We start from the raw sequence: 23,906 nt of genomic DNA on the forward strand, positions 1-23,906 counted from the left end.
AGATTTCACAGTCTGCTAGCCGGGAACGAGCTTGCTGCAAAATAAACTGCCTCATAGAGACATTCTTTATTAGGTATCTATCACTAACGTGATCCAATAATTCTTTGTGGGAGCTGCAATGAAGTGAGAAACAATGTTTCATAAACCCATCAGTAGCAGCCAGCTTTAGTGCCTCTGAAGCAGTAATAGCCTGGCCATCCCAGTCAGCCTCTAATCAAATTAGGGGAACCTGTGCAGGCCTGTAAATCTCACCCACAACAACTACCCTCTAAAGGTAAGTCTGTGGTGTAGCTGTCATCTGGAACTTACTGTTTTAATGGAGCCATTCGGGGGGCTTGGGCCAGAAATACTTCTCTCCCAATGGTCTGTGCTGCTGGAGATGTCCTGGGAAGAAGGTTTTTTTACACTTTTCATAATCAGAAATCAGACCATTTCTTTTCTCAGTACCTTTGGGGGGGCCAATGAAAACACAGCTCTGGCACCTTCCCCCAGACTCCCACTCTCATCAGCACTTTTCTAGGGTGGCACACATTGAACCTGCTAAAATGCTTAAACTGTCACAACTTTTGGCACATACTTACCCTGGGCAATGTTCCTGTGGCCAGGAATCACAGCACAGTCTTCCCTGGGGATCATGCCTTGCTTGTCCCCCAGAAAGGCTTGTTTTCCCACACACAGGTTTTCACACATTTCATTGTTTGTCTCCCATCCATTTTTTTTCCCCACTGCTTTTCACCCAATGGAGCTAAGTAAAAAGGAGTATTGAGAAGGCCACTGAAGAAATGAAGTGGTGACAGCAGGAAGCACTGAGGGTCCTAGTGGGAACATGAGCAATGCTGATACACTTCTGTTGTCTTGGGCTGAGCCTGCTCTCCCCACATGGAGATCAGAACACAAACAAGGCCATGAGCTGTTGAAGCCCTCCCCTGCAAACCAAGGTGTGGGATGCATCTCCCAGCAGCTGCTTCCAAGGCAAGTAGAGAAAGAAGAGTCACAGCTGGGTTTTCTCTGTTCCTCTGTGCTTCCCAGTGTGGCCTACCAAGGACAGTCCATGGCTGCTGTCCCCCAGGGATGTCCTACCTGGGCACAAATCGTCCACTACAGCTGTGGTTCTTTCAGGATTGCACCACTGGGCATGGAGTGACAGGAAACCTGTGCTGGGGAAACACTACACCAGGGCAGCTGAGCTTATTCTCATAAGTAGAAGAGAAATCAATCACGGGAGCAAAACAGGTAGGGACAGTCATGTCTGCGTACACAGTTTTCAGAAAACACATTAAAAATTTATTTTAAATATATTATAAAAGGAAGTCCATTCAACTTTAAAAACACTAGGCATTCTATCAATGATTCCCAATTTATGAAAGCTACTACATTAAAGTGCTACAAGTCCTTTACCACCCCCAGATATTAGGCTGTTGGTCCTAATACGCACAAAATAAATACACACTGATTCAAGAGGCACCATCCAGTTTTACAGAGAAAATGCATGCAGTACAAGGTACAGACAAACTTAGACCTAATCACCGAGATCCTAGAGAATGCATTTTGAAACCAATTCCCTTCTCCACCCTAGAGGCTAAAGCTATTTGTTGCTGTTATCATAAGGGCTAAGGTTTCACGCTGTTAGCTCGATCAGTTTTTATCTTGTTTTGTGGTTGAAGTTCACATTTGTTTGCTCACTACCTGGGATTAAGACTTTTTTCCTCGAGTTGAACTAGTATATTTAAGACCACATAGATCCAGTGGCTTTATATAAAGCTCCCAAATCACCACAACTGCTGGAACCACTGAAGCCTTTTGGGTCATACAGAAGCATCAAGAAAGCTCAAATGCACTCAATTAAGCAGTATACTCAGCTAGCAGAGGCAGAGTCAAAAACGGACACAGGCTTTTTATTAGGGTTTCCATGACCTATCATTGCCTAGTTCCATACAGATTCTCCAAGGTAAAGCATGGCACTACAAAGTAGCAATCAGAGCAGGAGGTGAGCTTATTTTGGTTACACTTCAAATTTATAATGTGAATAAATCAATCTGACTGGTTAATGAGGAATATGAAATGAATTGACAAGTCTGTGTTGAATGCTGATGGCAATTTCAGATCTCATTTCCCGTTCTCCACCCACTGCATCTCTCGCCACTCGAACCAGGTGAGGATTTGCAGCTTGTTTTAAAATCTGGACTCAACACTCACCAGGTCAGAAAATAAAGCACTTAAAGGTAAATCCTACACAAGCTGGGAAATTGCAGCACACAGACTTTCCTTGCTTAAGGTCAAGTAACAGGCCATGGTAGCCTGGGAGCAGGACCCAGAGCTCCTGACTCACAAGCCAGCTGCCCTTTGCTGCGTATCCCGTGAAACCACCCAGTGTATCCATGAGCCCCAGCTGCTGGGAGTGGATGTGGGATGCAAGGTACTCATGCATCACTTGGGCTGTTTCACACATGGCTTTACCAGGGCTCTTTCGACTGCAAGTGTGACAGGCTGACTGCCAGAGGCTGGCTGTTCTCTCCAATCAATTCAACTCCCTGTCTGTATCTTGAAAGACAATTTAAAATAAAAATCTTCTCCCTTTTCACCTGGCAGTTCCATGACTGCCCAATATGACTATTAGGAGATCTCTCCCGTGGGTGACGCGAGGCAGCAGAGCTGCTGTCACAGCCCTGCAGCAGCCCCAGAGCGCTGTGCTCCTGAAATGCTGGTGGTGCCTGTTTGACTCTCAGGTCACTGATCTCAGTGCAGCAGGGAAAAGGAAAGTTTGCTGAGTGGAACACTCCAGTAAAGGAAAGCAAAGCCTTGTGCACAGCCTGCTGTAAAACCAACCATGAGGAAAGTTAGGCTGAGAAATTGCTTTCTTGCTACTTCTGTATTAGAGATATTAACACACTCTTGAAAAGTCCCAGTGATGGAAGGCATCAACTTCTTCTGAAAGACACTTCTGCTAGAGTTTATATGCTTTTGGGACTAATTGTGATTTGCATACTTAGAAAATAAAATGCAGGATCCCGCATGCCAGTGAAATCATGAGCCTTCCCATGAGGTGAAACATCCAGCAGCTAACCAAGACATCCTCCAGCACAGCTTCAGCTGTTACAGTGCACCAGGAGGAAGCTGCCAACCTTTCCAAGTCATCCTATTAGGAGTGACAAACCTCCGCAGAGTCATTAACGATATCGATTTAACAGAGGTGGAACCCAAGAGCTTCTGAATTACTGTCGTTCACACATATTTTTAAATCAGACATTTAAAAAAAAACCCACACACAAACATTGCAGGAGCCAAGCTTTCTCTTATATCCTTATCCCCCAACCCCAACCCCTTCCCCTCTCCTCTCTTGCCCAGCAAGGCACTAGGAAATGGTTCAAGTTTAAGCATTTGCTGTACATTTACATTTAAAAAGGCACATCTTTATTTTAATGATGCTGTATTCCCCTTTCAGGAAGGCTCATACGTTCTGTTGTGGTTTGAAAAAGGAAGTTAATTTCCTAGGTATGAGAAAAGACACCTTGCACACGAGAGCCCCAAACCTATTTGCTGTCTGTAGGCCTTAGAGATTAGCACCAGTATAGATCAACAACAGCTTCAAGAGCAAATCAAAGTATTGTCAGGCAACATAAAACACACCCTGCTGTCTGGGATTCTGATACTTAAAAGCAGCAAAACTTACGCAGCCATGAAGAGAGGGGTGTTTCAATACTTCTGGGGGAAAAATATGAAAACATGTATTTGGCATTAGATAATCACCGGTATTTAATCTGCAGTCTTGACTTGCATGCAGATGTGAAGATTTGATTATGTATTTATGCTTTAGCAATTTTGCTTACAAATAACCAAAAGTAATTGGAATAATTAACCAGATTGCCCAGCAAAGGCTCAGTTAAAGATGCAGATGATGAAATACAGCTTATATTTCTCAATCAGTGGATGGTTTGCTATATTAAGTCTTTGCCTTAGTCAACAAAGCCTCTATACTGAAAAGTATAACTGATGCAAATAATTAATAGCTCAAAGCCCAGTGAGCTACTTGGAAGTGGGCACAATTTGTGAGGCTCTTAACCACACTCAGATGCCAAACTTTCAGAAAACAGATCAACCACACTGAGATGGACCCGCTACAACCACTTACACTAAAGCTCCAGTTTCTGTGTACTGGTGGTGGGTTGTCAAACAGGAATTGCCTCAACTATTGCCTAATCTTTTGGTGCAAGCTGGTAAGAGCTGACCTTTCTCTCCAAATTAAGATCACCAAGGGGTAAAAGACCTGTTCATTACTGCAGCTCTCTCTGAAGCAAGAATCCAGCCAGCCAAGCAAGGGCTCCCTTCACAAGGTGAGCCCAAGTACGAAGCAAGCCATGCATTTTAGAAACAGAAGCTAATCCTCTCATTAGAAAACTAAGACACACAAAGCTGCAACCTGCAAGCAGAACAACCTACAGTCCATTTATAGAATATGCTGATTGTGTCCCAGTTATAAAAATCTAGCATTGTTCATGAACAAACAGCTTCTTGTTCCACAGGCATTAAAACATTCATAAAGACATCTAGTCAGGCCATCTAGTGGCTCCACAGTCAGCACTACTCGGCTAATGAGAGCATTAATAACTTAAGGAAAGCAGCAGTCACACACAAAGCACTGGAAGGTGACTCTGTCTCCCACAGAAATGAGGAGGGATCCTAATGACAGACTTATTGTAGTAACTGAGAACATAAGATGTCAACTCTGTTTGATGCTGGTCTCATTCCATTCAATACTGCTGCAGAACTGTCACAAGGGAAGTTTAGGGCTTTTTTTTCTTTCTTCACTCCCAAAATATTAGACACCAACATATTTTGGAAACCTGGTCCCAGCTGCAATGCAGTGTCCATGTTTCCTGTTCTCCATGACTGCATGGACCAGCTAAGCTGGCAGAAAAGGTAAGACATGGACTCAGCTGTGTGGACGAGAGAGGTGAATTCTGAGCCTCCTACTCAATACATCAGACTGGAGAGTTTGAGGGGCAGACAGCTGTGTTCTTGTTTGCTCCCAGCTACCAGGTACAGCTCTGCATGGCCTTGAACACATCTGAAACATGAGACACGACCCTACAACTGGCAACAAAAGGGGTTCTTGCTTCTGGAGATCTGCAGAGGGAGCCATCCTGCTTGTTTTGGGACACCAGGGAAGCATCTCCTTGCCTTCACATGAAAGACATCCCAGAGCAGAGCTTCCCTGCCCCTCTGAGGTGGGGCAGTCTACTAACCATGCTCATCAAGCATCCCAGAGGGGTCCTATCCCCTTCACCCCAGAGCTGGCTGCATGCTACTCTTGCAACACCCCTCCACAGGCAGTCAGACAAACCAAGGAGCTGGGCAATTCCTGGCAAAGGAATCCTGTTTACTAATGCACACAGCATCTGTGCACGAGGTTCACTGCATCATCATTCACAGCTTTTACCAGAAAATGCCACTGCTGCCTTCAGTACAAGACGAAGTCAGGGGAACTAGTAAATCTGTTTTCGCAATAACTTCGTTTTAAACCAGATTTTAAAAAAATACTTGCTTCAGATGGACTTGAACCAACGGTCCTCCATTCATTCTTTAGTGTTAGTACATTCCAGCTCCTGGGATGAGACAATCCCGGTTCACTGTCTGGCAGATCTGACTGCCAAACCAGAAGGGTAACACCTTGCACTGCTTACTGACTGCACAAGGGAGAGGGTACCAGTAAAATGGGTCCATCAGTCCCACATCTCTGCTAAAGCAAACAGATTTCCAGTCACAGTAAACTGTACAGTGCTGTGGGTGCTGGGAAATGAGGAGAGATTAACAGCACATTTCCACAAGGCTAGAACACTACTGACCACAGGACTCAAGAAACTACAGACTGATGAACAAATGGATAAAGACCAATCGCTAATCTCAGCCCTGACTTAATTATCCTGAATTAATCTGCTCACACCAACTGTAAATTAACTTAGCCATCAAACCTCTAAAGGACGAATGGAAATTGTCTTCACGCAGTAGATTTAACAGGAGAAATCCTGGAGGTGTCTGTGCTAAAAAGGTTATAAGAGGCAAATTTGGAAACTGATATCCAAAGGCTCTTAGCATAAAGTCTTCACCAGTAAGAACTGTGATAATTTAAAAACCCTCTGCTAATCTTTCACCTTGAAGATTCAACAGTGAGTGACAAACTGACTGCAAAGTGAACGGACCAGAAACTCAGATTCCTCATGGCTAATAACAACAGCCATATTCCCAACACTTGGCTGCACTTCCACTAGAGCTCATTCCTTCATCAGAGCTATGATTTGGAAAGTAATAATATTCAACCTGTTTGAAATATATTTGGTTCAGGGCAAAAAAAATACGCATTTCATTTTACAATAATGGTTTGTTTTTTTTTTTTGATTGGAAGCTTAAATCTTGTCTTCAAGATTTTACTTATATGGAGTTTGGAAGATAAAGCACCTATGGGGGAATGCTTCTATGCATGGTATAGCAGCTACAAAAAGTCCTGAAGGGTCCTGGATAACAAAATCATTTAACACCAGACCCCAGTGGGAAATAAAACAAAAAAGGCAGAAAAAAAAGCCATTTGAAACACATTCAGACTCCTCTAAAAACAGAGTTTCTGTTCAGTCTCAGCACAGAAGTAGCTCTGGCAAAGTCTTTAAAATTCCACCATCCCCAGAAGAGAAGGATGCAGCATCTTCACAATAAAGATTGGCCTGCTACTTAACCTTCTCCTGAGATTCTCCCTTTTACCTTCATTAAGTGTTTAAAAAAAAGTATTAAAAAAATTTTTTTTGTAACCCTCCCCAGTAAAAACTATAATTGTAAAATATATATATATATATTTTCTCAGTCTTTTAAAGATCAAGATTTCTATTAAATTTTTCCAAGATGGTTGAGTTTGTGTGTTCAAATATCCACTGCTGTGTTGAAGATGAAGGATTGCAGCTATTCATAAAGATCTTTCGATCACTCTCACTGCAGTCCATACAGCTGCTGCTGACTGGGTGGTAGAGGGTCTTGTCCTGGAGGAGAGAAATTTGGTGTGAGGTTGCTTAAGTGGAGAAGAAAAGTTGTTTTAAAACCATCAGAAAGAGGCCTTAAAAACCAAGGCAAGCTATTGTGTCACTTGGGTGTATCTGTTCCACACTTAACTGATTGACAGGTGTCTGGGTCTATTCCCACCCCTTTCGACAGAATCCAGCCCAATCCTCACACCTGCACCAGGAAGCTCTGAAGGCACCCAGAAGCCATGGGCTCTCCAGGCTGGAATTCTGCTGCATCCCTCCGGGGCACTGTGCCAGCAGATTGGAAGGACTAGGACAGGGCACTTAGACAAGAATGTACTTACCTGTGGCTCAGAACAGCATTGATTAGTAGGAGGATGAATAAATCCTTATCTACCTTTGGCAGGACATTGCAGTGCTCAGAACAAACCAACTCTCACAATACCTCTTTGCACATCACCTCTCTGCCAGCTGTGGGGACACTGCACAGAGAGCGTCCTGCTCAGGAGCCCTGGGGTCACCACCTTATTCTAACCAGTGGAACAGGGGAGTCACCTCTTTTTAATCAATGGTACAGTAACAAGCAGCTGTCTGCAGATTCTCTTATTGCAGCTACATGAAAAGAAGGAATAAAACACGAGTGGTGACACTTTCAGGAAACGTAAGTGCCTCAGGCAATTTGACACCTTAGATGAGAATACGCCCACACACACAGACTCACTTTTCGGTATCTCCAAAGCTGGTTCCCCTTCATTCCATGACAGTCATAGAGGGTCACAGGGCTGCTGTGGGAAATGGCATCAAAACAAAACTTCTTGGTATGCTGAGGATCGCCGGGACGGATGTCCTCTCTCCAGCTGAAGGTGAATACCTGTCAGGACAAACAGCACCCTCAGGATGGCTGGTACCCAGGCATGATACTTTCACCCACAGAATGCTGTTCCCTGTGCCCACAGGGTGGGGATAGCTTCAGGGAAAGGACAGTGTCTTCTAGAGGAAAAACTCCTCCCACCCCTAAGGACAGGGACTGCTGACCAGGGGACTCTGTACCAGCTGTCACACAGCATGTGAAATGAGACTGTGCTGCTGCAGCCAGCCATGCTGGTCAGCCTGGGTACTAGAACAGCCCTGGATGTCTCTGCAATGCAGACATACATCAAGGATTAAGTGAACAGCTGACCAATTACAGCCCTTCCCAGCCAGCAAAAAAGCCAGAGAGCTCCAGGAGCTCTGAGTTAACGCTGGCAGTGGACACCCGAGTCTGCACAGGCAGCCTGCAGTCACCTTGAGAAATTGTCCCACACTTCTGGGACAAGAGACCAGGAGCCACAGCTTCCTACCCTGGCCACAGGAGTGCTGGGAGTGCAAACACTTGGGCATTGCTTCGTGATGCTCCCTTCTACTGATCCTGCAATGAACTCAGCACTCTCAGGTGAAATGAAGGAGGGACTCTACAGAGCAGAGGAAGAGTTTTAACTTCAGTAACTGGGCACAGCCCATGCCTGGCAACGCAGTGCCTCAACGAAAGTGTCCTCCGTGGCCAGCACTAGCCCATGTGGTTCTGCAGGACTGCCAGCCAGCACACCTCCCTTTCAGTCCCTGAGGAAAAGGCTGTTCTGGAGGCTCCTTTGGAGTCAGCTGGAGGAATGGTTCTCCTCAGAGATCTCTCATGGGGCAGTGAGAAAGGCAAGTAATGATCAGGGTGCTGCTCTTTGAAGCAGTGTGGCCAAAAACTTTTGCACAAAGAAACTACTTTGTTCTTGGCTGTCTTTTAAATCCCTCTTGAGAGAGAAATTACCACAATAATTTAGGCTCAATGCTACTCAGAAGTTCAAACCGCATTCTCTTCCTAAACATAAGCCAAAACTAATTTTCAAGATCCTCCTGACACAACAGAGGCTTAGTTTTGGACTGTGCCTGAGTAAATTGGTTTTGTTTCTATTTTTCACGCATCAAATTGATATGCAACAACCCTCTGTCTCCTACTACTGAAGCCATTCCCTGAAGAGTTATGCATGGCTCTGTAATAGAGGCATTGTTTTCTTGATCCTTTCTCAGCTCAGCTGCTACAGTTTAGACAAACTAATATTTTCCTCCCTTCTGTTACAATAAAGCTGTCGTTTCTGGCACCTCATATGTTGAGAGGGTGAATCTATAACCTGGCTGGTTTCATCACTCCAGCAATGGTTGGGTGTTTATAATGCATTTGCCTGCTGTCAGGAGGATGATAGTGAACAGTTATTGAATGCTCCTGCAGGTTCATTAATATGCATGATGCTCTTCTATCACTTCTTTCAGCACAACCTTTGAAGTTAATATTCACTTTGTTACATATTACAGCTGCCTTGTTACTGGTTTATTGTTTTGGCACACTGTTTTCTTGTCATTTCTTTTGTTCTCTCTGAGAACTTCAAAGCAGAGGTAAAAGCTCTGCACAGTCTGCCAGGCTCCAGACCCCCCTGTGGCACAAGCACAAGCCACATCCTGTACCTAAGTACAATGAGCACGTGAGCCTTGGGGTGGACATGACAGCTCTAAATGGCCTTCCTTAAACATTGGTCCTTGGAACCTCTCCCTCCCCAGATTTAGGGGCCGATGATTTATCAGACTGTTACCTGCACGTTGTTCCATGCTGCCTCTCCTCTGTCCTTCACGCAGTTTTCCAACCTCAGTGGGGATCCCAGGGCTCCATGCTTAGTATCCACACACAGGCCAGTTCCCACATTGCGTATCTGAAATAGTAAATTAGTCACTGAATCTCCTGCTCCTAGCAGAAAGAAGGCTCAAATTGTCTCAAATTGCAGCAGTGTTTGTATGAAGTTAGTTTTAAGATTCCTCACTTAACTGGGAGTCTGAGCTGGCTGGTTAGAGCTGGGAGAAAGTACAGAACTCAAAATGGGGCCCACTGCCAGCTGTACCTCCAGCACATAGCAAAACCCACCAGTGACAGGATTGCAGAGCCCACTGTGGGCTGGGTTGTCTGGTGGTGCCATTTTTCACAGGTCTATACCTTGTTCATCCTCCCTTAGGTCTGTGCCAGTGTGAATATGCTACAGCAAATGTACAATGAATGTTAGTCTCCTCGATTCTTAAGTACTTTAGATTTCTGAGTTACTGTTGTGCTATAGTAAATCCTACATGAATCTTTTGCTAAATTGTTAAGTTATCCATTAAGTGCTGTTAAGTTTAAGCGCTGTTAAACCATTAGGCTTAAACTATTTGAGTTCAGAGCTAAGTTTAGTAAGGAGGTCCACTCTGAACCTTGTAACTCCATGAGAGGTTCTCCCTTATTCTCTTTTGTCCTTACCCTTTTCCATCCCCAGTCTTCACACAGGTAATTTTTGGTTGGTTTCAATTTTAGATTGATTGATTTTAGATTTTAGCTTGCTTTTTCTCCGTGTGCTTTAACCCTCTAGAAAGTAGTAGAGTGAACCTTACCAATAAACTTTGTCATGCTTTCACTTTTATATTACACCTGCTTTTGCTGACGCCTTTGCCAGTGATTCTTTAAGTGACCCAAAACACTCAGCCACGAGAGACGTGTGTAACAATTCACAGCCTCACTCCTGGGGTGATTCTATTCCCAGAACACAGCTGACTTTCAAAAATACGGATGGTTTTCCTGCCTTTCACATGGGAAAGATAAGGACAAGAGTAGCTCAACACAGTTGTGAAGCCCTTTGGAAATACAAGATTTCACTATTGCTCAGCTGCTGCCTCTCCCTAGTCCTCCCTCTGGCACATTCTGCTTTCTGCTAATACACAACATGCAGAACAAGCCAAGTCTCTATTCTCGTTGGAGCTGTGCACTAATAGAAGCAGCTGCCTGCCCAACTGCCTGCTTTGATCAGGCCAGTGCAATGGTAGAGGAGTTCTGGGTTTTGAAACATCAACGGATCTTTAAACACTTGCTCGCACCTTACCCACAGCAACTGAGGCACGTGGGCAACCTTAAAAAACCAAACTGCAGCCTGCCTGCCCACTGCAGATGTCACAGCACAAACTTGCCTCTCCCCAGGCAGCTGCTGGAGGCTCCACTGGTGGGTAGAACTTTGGCAAGTCCCAGGCAACCTCATTCATGAACCACTTGAAGCTTTTGCAGTTGAGGTTGTTGCGAAGCTCCTTCTGAGCGGCGACGTCGCCCGCGGAGAGGTGCCGGTACTCGGGTCTGCGCTGGTAAATGTACTCTGCATATTCATCCATCCACACCTCAGCCACCCGCTTCAGGTTCTGGGGGAAGAACGAGAGAGGAAACCACCTGAGAGTGCTACACAAACCACCATTAGCATTCAGAGCAGCTCGCATGTTTTTGCTCAGAAAGGATTTTCATTCACATCCACTCTTTCTCTCCAGCTTCAGGACACAGATTATTTTTATTACTCTCTAGTTCCAAGGGACTTTTAGAAAGATATTTTCAGTTGAGGTCAAAACAGAATCCTGGCACTTGGCCATTATATCTAGTTCCTTGTGGCTAAGAAAAACAATATTAATCAAAAGTTGTTTTTCTTCCCTTTTTTTCTGTAAGGAAACTAGTCAGAACATGATGCTGGTAAATACCACTGGACATTCAAAGGTCTCTGACAAAAAGCTGCTTTCTTAAATCCTTCTTATTGCATCTTTTATATCCATCTAGAAATGGGATTTGCAGTACTCCCTTCTGAAAAGCTTCAGTTCACAATACTCTTTCTTAGCACTTTTTTTCCATTTTCTTGGGTAAAACTCTTGAGATACCTCAGGAATAGGGAGCTTTCAGATGATGACCCTTTGGAACAGAAGCAAAGGGTTTTACCTCGTGGCAGCAGCACATTTCATGTATTACTGTAAAACTTAATCCCCTGTGCAACTCCAAGACAGCAACAAACACCACCCTCCCAAGACGACCTGCTTGTCACAGCACCCTTGAGAGTGCTGAACCTTGGGTTATTCTCTGGCAACATCAGGCACATTCTTGGTGACCGTCAGTAATGTGCCATGTGCAGCTGTGACTCCTTGCATGAAGCTGCTCAGTCCAGCAGTGATCATTTACTACCAAAAAAATGAGGAAGCTAAGAGTAAGCAGTTGGCTGATCCTGCCTCAAATGCAGCCTCCACACAACAGGAGCAGGTGTTTACCTCAAAGTGTCTGTTAGATGCCAAGAAACAGCCTTTCCTACCTCTCTGCTGTTTCCTTCCAGCACTGGGGAGTACACAAGAGCCAAATACTGAATCAAAGGAAATACAGCTCCCTCCTGAGGAGATGGCACAGACAGGAGAGTGCTCTGTCGCTCTGACAGGTCATTGCTGGGCTGAGGAATAAATCCAAATCTATAACTGGGGCGATGCTATTAAACTGGGAAGCACTGTAACATTGAGCAAGCTGTAAGACTTCAGAAAAGCAGGGCATCTCTCTGAGGTTTTTACTTTTGCAGCCTTCCTGCTACTATGATTTTTTTCTCCCACCAGAGGGCAGTGCAATCCCTCCTCAATTTGAAAATTAGCTGGAGAAACCCAGCGCAGGACAGGTGAAAGCTCTTTCTTTTTTGGGCTACACTAGATTAAGAAATAAGATGGCACTGAACATTCCATTGTGGAAAATTACAGCTTGCCCATTCAGTGGTCTGTAATGCTTGAAGTTGAGAGGTCTTTCAATCACCAAAACCAATCACCACGCTGAAGCCTGCTGCTCTTGGAGAGCACAGCTATAAAATGACTGAAGTATTATACAAATAAAGCCATATCTTGTTTTTATAGCCAGCGCCTGATCACAAAGTCTGTGTCCAGCACCCAGCAGTGGCTGATATCGGGAGCATGGCAGCTGTTCACACACTCATCTGCAGCTCCCCGGGCTCTCTTCCCTTTGTGCTACACATCCACCACTGTAAAACTGTGCAAGTGCAAATTACAGACAAAACCCCCTACATCTGCCTCTCATTGTGGGGTGAGAGTAGACAACAGCATGGTCACGTTGCAGTCAGACTACTGTTGTGGGGAATGCCACTGCCACTTACTCTTGCCAGGCTGACTCCTGTGGGAACCTTGTATGGAACGTATTTCCTGTAGATATGACCAACTCTAGAGCAAGGGATGTCCTCCATGCGACCTCCACACATCCATACCTGTGGAACAGCAGAGAAACACATTCAGTCTTGGCTTTATGAAGGAAAATGAAAAAGAAAAGACTTTCAAGTAATAAAAAAACTTAACCCAGATTTTGACATTAAAGTACACTCTTCCCAAATCCCCTCCCCTCCTTGCCTTAGTCCCAAATCCTATAACTACCTGCTTAGAGCCATGCAGCAAGCCTTGATTTAGCACAAGTGCTCTGAAGCCTTCTATACAGAAAAGAACAGGGAAAAAAATCTGAGCACTGAGAAAACAGCACACACCTCGCTTTAAACTGATACATGTTATTACAGCAGTAGTAACCACAATAGTTAAACTGGGCTGCCATAAAAAACCCGGGGTGTAGGTTGTGTAACGAGGCTGTAAAAGGGAGGCCATCTCCCTAGTACAGGTGGTCATGTGTTATGCACAAGGCTCCAGGGAATTCATGAGCCTGTTCAAGTGCCAGAAATCAGAAGAAACTGCTACTTTTCCCTGTGGTTATCACTGCTCTTTTATGGTTTCATTGCTGACATTCATTCATTGCTTTTGCAGCCTTACAATTAAGTGGAAATCTCTGCCTGGTGAACACATAAATAGCTTTAAAAAGCCCTCAGGAAGTCACTAGAACACACTCCTAGTTGGAGAGGACTACCTTGATGCTTGGTTAATGTCTAGATTGGGCCCAAAAGCTTCCTTCCCCATCTGGGAAGATTTCACTTTGTGCCAGCGCTCTGCAACAACCTTCTTTTATTCTTTATTTATAGCATGGATGTAGTAATTTTGTCGAAGTGAAACAAAAGGAGACATTTTCTAAACCAGCCAATCTACTTCATTAAGAAATATTTGTGTGCTTCACAGAAATATTCAATCAATACTTAAAAGAAAAAGCACCCTTTAGAATGCCAAACAAATGACTTTCTGAATTCCTGAAGCGAGGCACTGCCTTTGCCTTTCCATTTGTCCCCAGATCCCACGGGAGTGCCCTGAAGGCCATGGATTTCGGGCAGGCTGGTGCAGAGCTCTTGATCTCCCTGTTCACTGGGGCTAATTTGAGCCACCATAGTTCACTGTACAATGAGCTTAGTCAACAGCTTCACACATAGCAGGCAATTCCATTAATATTCTACAGCGACAATATTAAATACTTAGCTTGGAAGAGAAATATTTGGCCAAGGCTGCTGCATAATTATTAGCCCTGACACTAAAGTCCTCTGGAGTTTCAGCTGTCTGCTGGCCCTAATAATTACAGTCATTTGCTGACTGCGTATAACTTAATGGAGGTTGGTTGCTCTCAGTTAGAGAAATATTTTTCGCAGGCAACTTCTAAAGTTCAAGGTACTTAATTACATGTCGTTATGATGAGAGAGACAAGAAGAAAGCTGACAAACTCTCCTTCTACAGAATTTCAATCCTTTTGTCCCTGCTGTGTCCTGAGAGGCTGGTGCAGAAGAGATGAAAAAGAAACTAGCACTCAGCTTCTATGAAGTTTCTTATGGAATTAGAAATGCTTCTTGTTCTGCAGCGATTGTGCTTTCGGCTGCAGAGGGCCAGAGCATGATTTCACTGCTAGGAAATTAACAGATAAGCTGAGAAAACAAGGATCTGGCCATGGTTTGTGTTTCTACGACAGAAAAGGTTTGTGTAAGGCTCCAAGAGCCGCAACAGTTCTGGGAACCATAAAAACCTGCAGGAGCAGCAGCAGAAGCCCAGAGCCCCGTTGCAGAGACACACACTCCTCAACAACCTGCACAACCCTGCACTGCACCCTGCAGCAAGAAGCCTGAGGGGTTCACACCAGCTGCATTTTAGTGTAACACAAGCCTGGCTGCAAACACCAGCCTGTTTTCTTTGCTGCCTGCCCCGAGGATGCCTCACCTGCCCCATCTCTAAGGAAAGGCTTTCAGGCAGACCACCATGAATACACTTCTCTGGAACAGGATGTCCCTGTGTAAGCTGAGCAGCAGAGCCCTGCAGTCAGTACAGCTGGAGAGGAGAGAGCTGTCCTTGTGCTGCAGAGCTGGTGAAGTGGTACCAGACAGCAATGATCCATAGAGCCCTACGCTGGAGAGGCAGCAGGAGGGGGAGGCTGGACCCAACTGATGGGCCAGGAGCTCCAGCCTGGTACAAGACTCCAGGCATAAAAGACAACATTACATGAACACATGCAATGATGTGATCAGAAAAGCTACTTAACTCAGTTGCTTAATGAGTAAAACCTAACATCAGTTTGACTTCCTCTTTTCCTGATCGTGCTTTAAAATATTTATTTCCAAACGATGCTGCAATGGAGGCAATGGAAAGCTTCCTAATCCCTACTAGCAGAACTCAGTGACCCTTTCAAGGTACTTTGCCACCTCTGTGCCTTTTTAATGTTGCCTCACGCTGCAAGTGACAGTGTGGCACCCACAGTACAAATCTAATTTTAAAGGCATGCTTTCCATTCATTCGTTGCTGCTTTGATTTATTTTATTAGTGAGCTGCTTTGTGTGGTGACAGAACTCATTACCACCTCCATAAAGACAATTACCAGTCCTTATCTATACAACTGGAAGAAGGGGGAGAGGGAAAGAGCGTGATATGCATTGGTAAAACACAGCTAACAAAAGCATTCGAAAGCCAGAGCTAAAGGTCAGGGAATTGCATCCAAGGGTCTGTCAAGGAGTAACTGCAAGGGAAGCAAACCCAAAATAGCTGTGTGCTAGCTGAGGGAACACTTCCACTCAGTTACTGATATTTGGTTGTTTTTAAAGCAGAGTACAGTTCCCAGGCATGACACACCAGAACGTACACTGCTAAAAATACCGCGCTGTCAGACAGCTGAAACGGCCACAACCTTGTGCCTTCCCCACAACAATGACTGCCACTTACTGCCTTCTCCTTAGGCCACAGGAGCCAGTTTCTTCTGGGTGTTTTACAGATCATGCCTCACTCCCTGGCTGACATGACAGAAAACGTCAGAGCCTGAACTTGCACCTGATTTCAAACAGCCATTTATGCCGTAAGAACAAGAATTAAAGCTGGTCAGGAAGACAGTGCTTCTTACAATAATCTAATCAGATCTCATCAAGAGAGAACAGGAAATTTCTCTTCCTCCTCAGGCACAATTTCGCCAATCTTCATTTTGGGCTTGGAATCCAGCAGCTGGCAGATCTGCTAGAATTAAGAGAAAACCTGGCTATGCTGAGGTCAACGGGCACACTGAGCAGATTTAGCTAAGGCCACAATCTCACCCTAATAATAAAAACTACACAAGGGAAATAAAATAACACTGGTGATATTGCTTCCCTCTTCCCAGAGGCCTGGAGAGCTGTAACTCCATATTCATAAAGCAACTCCAGAGCCTTCGATTCAGTCAGTATGCTATGAAAGCAGCAGATAATATGCCACCTATTCTCTACATGGGAATGTTATGCTGATCCAATTCCCTTTCTGCAATTTCAGAAAACAATGTCAGGTAAGACAGCTGAACCTCTCCTCTCAAACACACAATACAATGCTGCAGTTGGTGTGTGAACACAAATTACCTGAGTATACAAGGTTTATGGTTTCCAATGACTGCACCATAGTGAGCCAATGCTTCCCAAGAGAGGGAAAAAACACAAAGGATAGTTAAGCCTTGAAAATAAAGCTGCTTCTGCAAGACACAACAGAATTGAAGACCATGGGATGGACCAACAGAGAGCAGCTGGCTGGTTGTGTGAGCACACACTGAAAGGTGGGAAGAAAAGGACGCAGAGGATAAGTCAAGGGGGTTCTCTGCATAACAAAGTAGCTGAGAGGATGAAAGCAAGAGCAATAATTCAGGAAAATTGTAATCCTCTATACTGGAAGTATCAGCTGCTCCTACTGCTGGGACTTGGTGCTCTCTGAGAGATTAAGGTAGCTCGTGAGGCACTGGGATCCGTGTGCTTGCACAGCACCTCTCACACACCACACACCAGTACAGCCCCTCCTCGCCGTCTGGAGCATTTGAGAGTAATGACAGCACTTTCTAATAATCACATTTCAGGGACTGGAGGGGAGCACTTCCCTGCTGCTGCTTGGTGGGAGGCTGCTCAGGAACCTGAACCAAGCAGAGGGTGAACAAAGGCAAAAAATTCAAGTCAATGGCCTGAAACTGATCCGTGCATCACCAGATAGGGAGAGAGAAGCCACCCTGTACTGCAGCTGAGAGCCTTAGAATTAAGCAGCATGTGCTGGCTGAAAAAAAAAGCCCACAAAAAAAGCAGCAGAATGCCCGGCCTGTTCCAGTGTGGGCAAACGTGAGCTGCTGGAAAGTAGCGTGAGTATGTGCCCGGAATAAGCAGTGCAGGCTCACAATCAGCACTAACTTCAGCAACACAAGTAGAAATGCTGTCAGAGGGGATCCCTTGGCAGCTGCACCCGAACTATGCACCTGCCAGAGCCCAGTGGCAAAATGGGAATCAGAAACGTGCTGCTGGCGTGGGGCAAAGGAGATGCAGCCATTAGACATGTGAAGAGGAGCTATGCAGCACTTGGATTTGTTGGAAAACATGTAACATGTTTTGTGCTGTGGAAATCAGAAGCAATCCATGCTGATGGTTTGGGAAAAGGATCCGGAAAAATGCAATGACCTACAATCACCAGAGTAAGTGCAATGGCTCTTTTCCTATTGCTGAAGCAAGAAGTGAAGATCACAAGTACTGACCAGCTCTTTTGTCTCTCCTTTAAGTGCTCTTTCCAGGGCAACTGCCAATCTGGCTTGTTTGCACCGAGTCCTTCGCATTTTATGAAGGCTTTCCAATCTTCAAATTACAAGACAAATGTTTCTAAAACTGAAATGATTTATCACCTAGCGAGGGACATTCTGGATTCTCATTCTTTGCTCTTCAAGTACAGTGTGGACTGGGAACCACACCACTCAGATCTGAGATACAAAGTACATCTATAATTATGCCCATACAAGTCAAGAGACATCCCTTTTTACTCTTCTGTTTCCCCATAACCAAAAAAATCAGAGACTATGTATTTATGGAAGAGAGGTGAGAAGCAGTTTAGTGACAATTACGTAAGCCAAACAGAATAGAAACCACAAAAATACTGGAAAAGAGGCAACAGCATCTCAAATAAAACTGAGCGTAGATAAGTGCTGTACAAAGTAGCACTTGCAGGAAGGAACAGTTTAAATGCTTCACACATACTGCTTGAAATTAAATGCATTTATGTAAAAAAAAAAGAAGTGGTTATGTAGGCAGCTATTAAATTGTTTTCAGAAGAGGAAAGGCCCACTGTAACTTTGGGTAAAGCATTTAGTTTTGTTCACACAATCAGAAAGATAAGGAAGACCAGGAAAAACTTTAAGAGAGGAGAGATAAGGAAGTAACTCCAAAAGAGCAAAAAACCCCACCTCAATGAAGTCTGCTGAGCAGAGGAACCACGAGGCACCAGAAAGGAAAGGTGACAAACGCCCCACAGAGACAGCTGCGAATGCTTGTTCACTCTTTTCCCAAAATACAAGAACACACTCCAAGGTCAGCAGCTGGGAATTCACCTGCAACTACCACTGGAGATTGTGATCGGCCTGCTGTGTCTGGGGTGACCTGAAACAGGCACACCCTGACCTGCAGCAGTGCTGCCTTAGAGGCACTGAGCTGCTCTGGATATACACAGGTCAAGAGAAGGAAGCAGCGCCTGTTTTCTGCTTGAATACGGAATGGATAGATCAACTCCTTCATTTCTGAACTAGAAATTTCTGTTTTAAGGGATTGGTAAGACCCAGAAAACTACAAACCAGCAGTTAAGCTTAGAAAGTTCACCTAAATTTTTTTGTTCCTCCTACATGCAATGTTTCCTAGTGATGTTTGATGTACACGTTTCATACAAGGTGCAAGGCTTCTAGAGTTTGATCCACCCTCTAGTTAAATCTTTTTCTGAGGTGTTAAACACTGATGCTTTCTCTGTTGGCTTGCTTGAAAATTTGTGCTCAGAAGGAAGCAGAGACAGCTGATAACAGAAATATGTATGATTTCCAAATAGAAAGGGAAGAGGCTCCTAAATAAACTTGTTTATTTCCAGTCTCTCAGCAACAGAGCCCTGGATTTTAAAATAAAGGCAAAACCAGCAAAGTACAGTCCATGAATGGCCAAAAAAAGAATATGCTCAAGGAAAAAAAAAAACCCCAAACACAAAATAACCCTCCAAAAATCCCTGTACTCCTGGTAAGTCTCAAGAAGGCAAGATCCAATGCAATGGATCACAGACCAGCAGTACAGAAGAGCACCTGCACCCACAACACCCAGGGACAGGAACGGATTCTTTGTTAAAGCTGGGCTGTAAATCTGGCATGCTTAGAATCTGAATTCCCATGAGATAATAAATAATATGAAAGCGGGTACCCCATGCCTAAAGCCAGAGCTTTAAATTATTTGACAGTGCACCTTTAACTACAAAATCTCAGTCTGCTTCTAAAGGTAAAAACGTAGCTCTAAGCTCACCAGGAAATGTCATAGCTTCATAAATTCTATGAACAAACCTTCTATTCTTGCAATTCCAGCAGAATTATTAAATCTATCAGCCACAGATGAATGTATCAATTTATCTTAATTTCTGAAAATACACTGAGTCTCTTTCAGTGAAAACTTCATTTTTCTGTTGCACAATGAAAGGAAAAAGGTGGTCTTTGCAGAGATTAATTAAAGCAAATTTATCCCTCCATAAATTACCATCTCTGGACTGAAATAAAACACAGCGTGTTTCAGAGGGGATAAGCAAACAGATGAATGAAGCAGTCTTATTTCCTGCAGATCAAGCAGTGTGACTGTCTGCTGTGGCACTGGAGACAAAGGGCTTGCCCAGCCACTGTCATCACTCTTGGAAATCAGCATTTTCAGAGAGGAAGAGGCTGAATGCTGCCCCTCCCCTTCCCACAGAGAATGAGCGCCTTACACAATTTCATTACATGCAACACCAAGATGAAATGGCTCTAACCACAGTGACACCCCCAAAGAGGGTGCCCTCACCCCTCCCTTCCTGCCACCATTACAGAGGACAAGGGACATCCAAGGTGACTTAGAGGTTCTTGTGAGAAAATGATGGAAGAAAAGAATGTCTCAAAATCAAAGTCTTTTCTCCCTCTGTTTGCTGCCCAGTAGCACACGGGGTGTGTGTATGGCAACAGGGCTTGCTGAGGATTGATATCCTTTGAATTGCACAGAGGCGTGGAGATTCAGGAATCTGTTTTGTAAGAGATCAGCCATGACTTGTCAGGGGAGATGTGCAGAGTTTTAGCTGCTGAAACCAAACTGTGCACTACAGTAGCACCCCTGCCATCTTTTAGCCCCGTGCTGAGGTCAGTGGCATCCAGACACCTGTAAAATTAAATATTCAACCTCTGAAAGAAACCTCAAACAGAGTTTAACACAGAAACCTTCACTCAGTTTGGTCCAGGCTATGGGAAGGATTCCCCCTACTGAAGAGAAGGCCACTTGCCTTCAGGGGTTTGGGACATTCTGCTGGGTTTCCCAAGTTGGATTTCAGAGTGCCATATTCCAACAGAACACAGGTACCAGCAGTCTTGATGGGTTACAGTAGCGTGTTACTCTTAGTATGCATTTTTGGTCAGCTGGCTAACTCTTAAAGCCCTCGACTGACCAGCTCAGCCAATCAGTCAGTAGCAGAACTGTTCCCAAGCCAGGCAGATAATGATCCAAAGTCATTGCCAGCAACAGTTATGACTCCAGTTGTTGAAGATTTCTTCCCAGGTAAGTATTAGCCTGGGTTCCTCACAGCCAGGAGTCAGCTGGATTGATTACAGACAAAGTTGTTCTCCTCTCTGGGCACTCAAACTGAGCTCCTGGAACTGGAATCCTTCCCTCAAGGAGGAGAGTATTTCACCATCTTTCCAGGGTGAGCCTAAGAGTCAAAGAGCTCCACACAAGCTGACTTACCCTTGCTGCCAAGGGTGCATGCATCAGGAGCTGTGGCCACAGAACAGGGACACCCCAGCTAACCCTGCTCCAAAACTGACCCTCAGAGCTGACTGCTCACATCAGCACTGTTTCTTCTGTGCACTACCTTACTACTCCCAGCTCTTTCACCTTTAGTCACACGCAAAAGCAAGGACAAGATAGATCATTCACATTCTGTGCCTCAGAACAAATTCTTACTTTTCAAAACAAAAGTAATTTCCAGAGAACATGGCTCACCTTAAAGGATATTTCATACTGCTCTCCTCCCCATATCTCCAGACCTGCATCATACCCTCCCAGCTCCCAGAACCACTTTCTATCGACTGCAAACAGTCCTCCAGCCATTACAGGAGACCTTAAGGAAAAACCAGACTCCATATTACAAAACATTCAAAGACACAGATCTCTAGCTAAACATTTAAAAAACAAAGCAAGATTTGACAAATATTCTTTTCACCACCCAGTATTCCTGGTGCCTTTACAGCCCTGTCAAAGTTCGTTTTGGTTGGTTTGGTGTTATCTACTGATTTCCCACTTGCAAACGAGGAGGACCAGACCTGGCTCCCTTCAGAACCAGCCAATGCCTCTCCTCCAAACAGGCAGGAGTTGACCATTAAGTGACAGGACACAGGACACCACCTCTCCCCACGGGACCTGTATGCTGCACACATGATGCTCTGCCTCAGTTGTAGGATTAAGTCTTTGAGTTTGACCTCAAAAAGGGGTTTGTTTGGGTTATTTTTGTTTTGTTGGTTTTTTTAAAACACTGCAGAAGTATAAAAGCAGAACTGTCTCAGTGTCCTCAGCAACAGCAGAGGACAACTTGATCACAGATTTACTTCTGCAGTGCACTGTAATCATCAAAATTGCTGTAATTATTCTGCTAGGTTTTCTTCTTCCCCCACCTGGAAATGACACATAACCCACCTTTGGTTTGTTGTTTTTGGCAGAGCATTAGGGATACTAAGTTATGTTTGAAAGATCTCAGTAATAAATGACCACGTTAATTGTTACACATTAGAGTTTTCAATGAAATGAAATGTTAACTTCTGCGGGATTAACATGGCAAAAAACAGCAATGAAAAGGAGAGTGTTCACAGCTACTATACAATGCATTTCTTTTAAACCAACAAAGCAAACAGCTGCCAAAAAAAGCAAGTAGCTTAACACCAGCTTCTGGCTTTTGCTATGCTGAGGCGTAAACCAAGTCTGCAGCGGGTGTTATTTCATTAGCTGGCTCTTAGCACACTGTGTTTCAGTAACTTACTCAAAGGGATCACTGGGATCAGGTTTCTGCAACTCAGGAGGAATAGGGATCCTCTTGTAATACATCTCCCAGTCAAATGCCCCTCGCATTGCGTCTCCAGCCTGAGTCTCATATCCAAAGTGGTCATGATCAATAACATCAATCATAGGACAAACGATAGTCTTGCGGTTTCGGGCAATGCGATCTGAAGATTGGAGAAACACGTTAGAAAATCTGCACCAGTTGGTTCTCTTGACCATGAAATTACAAAAAAAGAGCATCAAAATGTGAAGTTGTCCAAGAACGACACAGCTTTCTTCCTTGTTGCTTCTCTCCTGAGCAGATGCTCCAATTTATATCAATTTATCTGCTACTTCTGCAATCATTGAGAGAAAAACATCAGGCACCCATCACCCAGAAGCAGAATGGGAAGACACAGCCACACTACCACAGAGAGCTGACTGCCAGGCTGAAACCAGACTTCTTGTACTCAGTCAGCAATCCCCATTTCCACAACTGACCAGGATGTGAACCCTTCTGTGCAGATCCAAATCCAGGGAATAACCCACGGCACCACCCAGCCCTAACTGTCATGCCAGAATCTGGCAGGAAACGTTTCAGACTAATGGCATAAGTACTCTCAGCAGGCTGAAGAAATGCAAGTGCTACCTCCTCCCCTCCAACCTTTTCTTCCAAATAATACAACACAGGATTAATTCCTGCATAAACATCTGGAATTTAAAAAATATTTTATTACTGAGACGGTCTCTTGTTGGAAGTTAGCTCTCAGAGCAAAGGCGATAAAATGATGTTTCAGCTTCCAAAACACATCTCACAGAAATCCTTTCTGTGCTTTAAAAATCAAAGCATCCTCTTTGTGTTCTCATTTAAATGGTGTTGGAGCTAGTTCTGTCCTCCCTCCCTGGGGCTCATAAAGCTGCAAATGTTTCAAACTATTGCCAGATATAAACTGTAGTGAAAGCAACAGGATAACAATCCATCAATCCTGAGGGAAAATCTGACTCTTTCTTAAATGTCCACTTGATGATTGTTGCCACAGCCTATTTGAGGAAGTCACACCTCAGAGAGCTCTGACAGGTCACTCACAGTAGGGCTGTGAAGGAGTTTGGTACCAGCCAGAGGCAGACAAGGTACCAGAAACAGACGGCACTGTCCCTGCTATTAGGCATCCTTAAAAAGAACTGACACCTCCTCAAAGATGAAGTGCTGCCTTGGAAAAGAGTGCTCATGTTCTGCAAATACACACCAGCAGCTCTCATTCACAAGAAGTATTTTTCACAGGCTCACAGGCTATGAAGTTAAATATAGTTATAAAGCTACTCAAAAACTGTATGCAAAGATCTTTTCTGTATCATAAAGCCATTCCTCTCTGCAAGCTGTTGAATGACCATGTGATAGTTTACTCTTCTACCAAGCTGTAAATTATTTAAGATTTCATTTAACGAGGAAACAGAAGAATATGATTTCTGCTCTTTAATTAACAAAAGCATATGGCAGGGTTACTGCACAGTGCAGGACTCCAGAACAGAAAAAATCTTCTGTTAAACACTACAAGTTGCCAACAATTCACTTGAGTCTTGTGGTTGGTTTGTTCTCCCTTTTATGACATCCCATGTCTCTTTT

The 23,906-nt window shown here is 44.3% G+C and overlaps 1 protein-coding gene across 1 annotated transcript in view; it reads right to left on the minus strand.

Annotated features, from left to right (window-relative positions):
- Positions 1-1,261: 1,261 nt before the first annotated feature.
- GALNT10 (polypeptide N-acetylgalactosaminyltransferase 10) overlaps positions 1,262-23,906 on the minus strand; it is an 82,408-nt gene continuing 59,763 nt past the window's right edge. The window contains exons 6-12 of the mRNA XM_032125383.1: positions 22,284-22,467; positions 21,254-21,371; positions 12,992-13,099; positions 11,013-11,234; positions 9,620-9,736; positions 7,726-7,875; positions 1,262-7,022 (exon numbers count right to left, since the gene is read on the minus strand). Of these exons, the coding sequence (XP_031981274.1) occupies positions 6,855-7,022; positions 7,726-7,875; positions 9,620-9,736; positions 11,013-11,234; positions 12,992-13,099; positions 21,254-21,371; positions 22,284-22,467 (1,067 nt within the window). The 3' untranslated portion in view covers positions 1,262-6,854. The remainder of the gene's footprint in view (positions 7,023-7,725; positions 7,876-9,619; positions 9,737-11,012; positions 11,235-12,991; positions 13,100-21,253; positions 21,372-22,283; positions 22,468-23,906) is intronic.

This window comes from Corvus moneduloides, chromosome 15, assembly GCF_009650955.1.
Source record: "Corvus moneduloides isolate bCorMon1 chromosome 15, bCorMon1.pri, whole genome shotgun sequence".
NCBI lineage: Eukaryota > Metazoa > Chordata > Aves > Passeriformes > Corvidae > Corvus > Corvus moneduloides.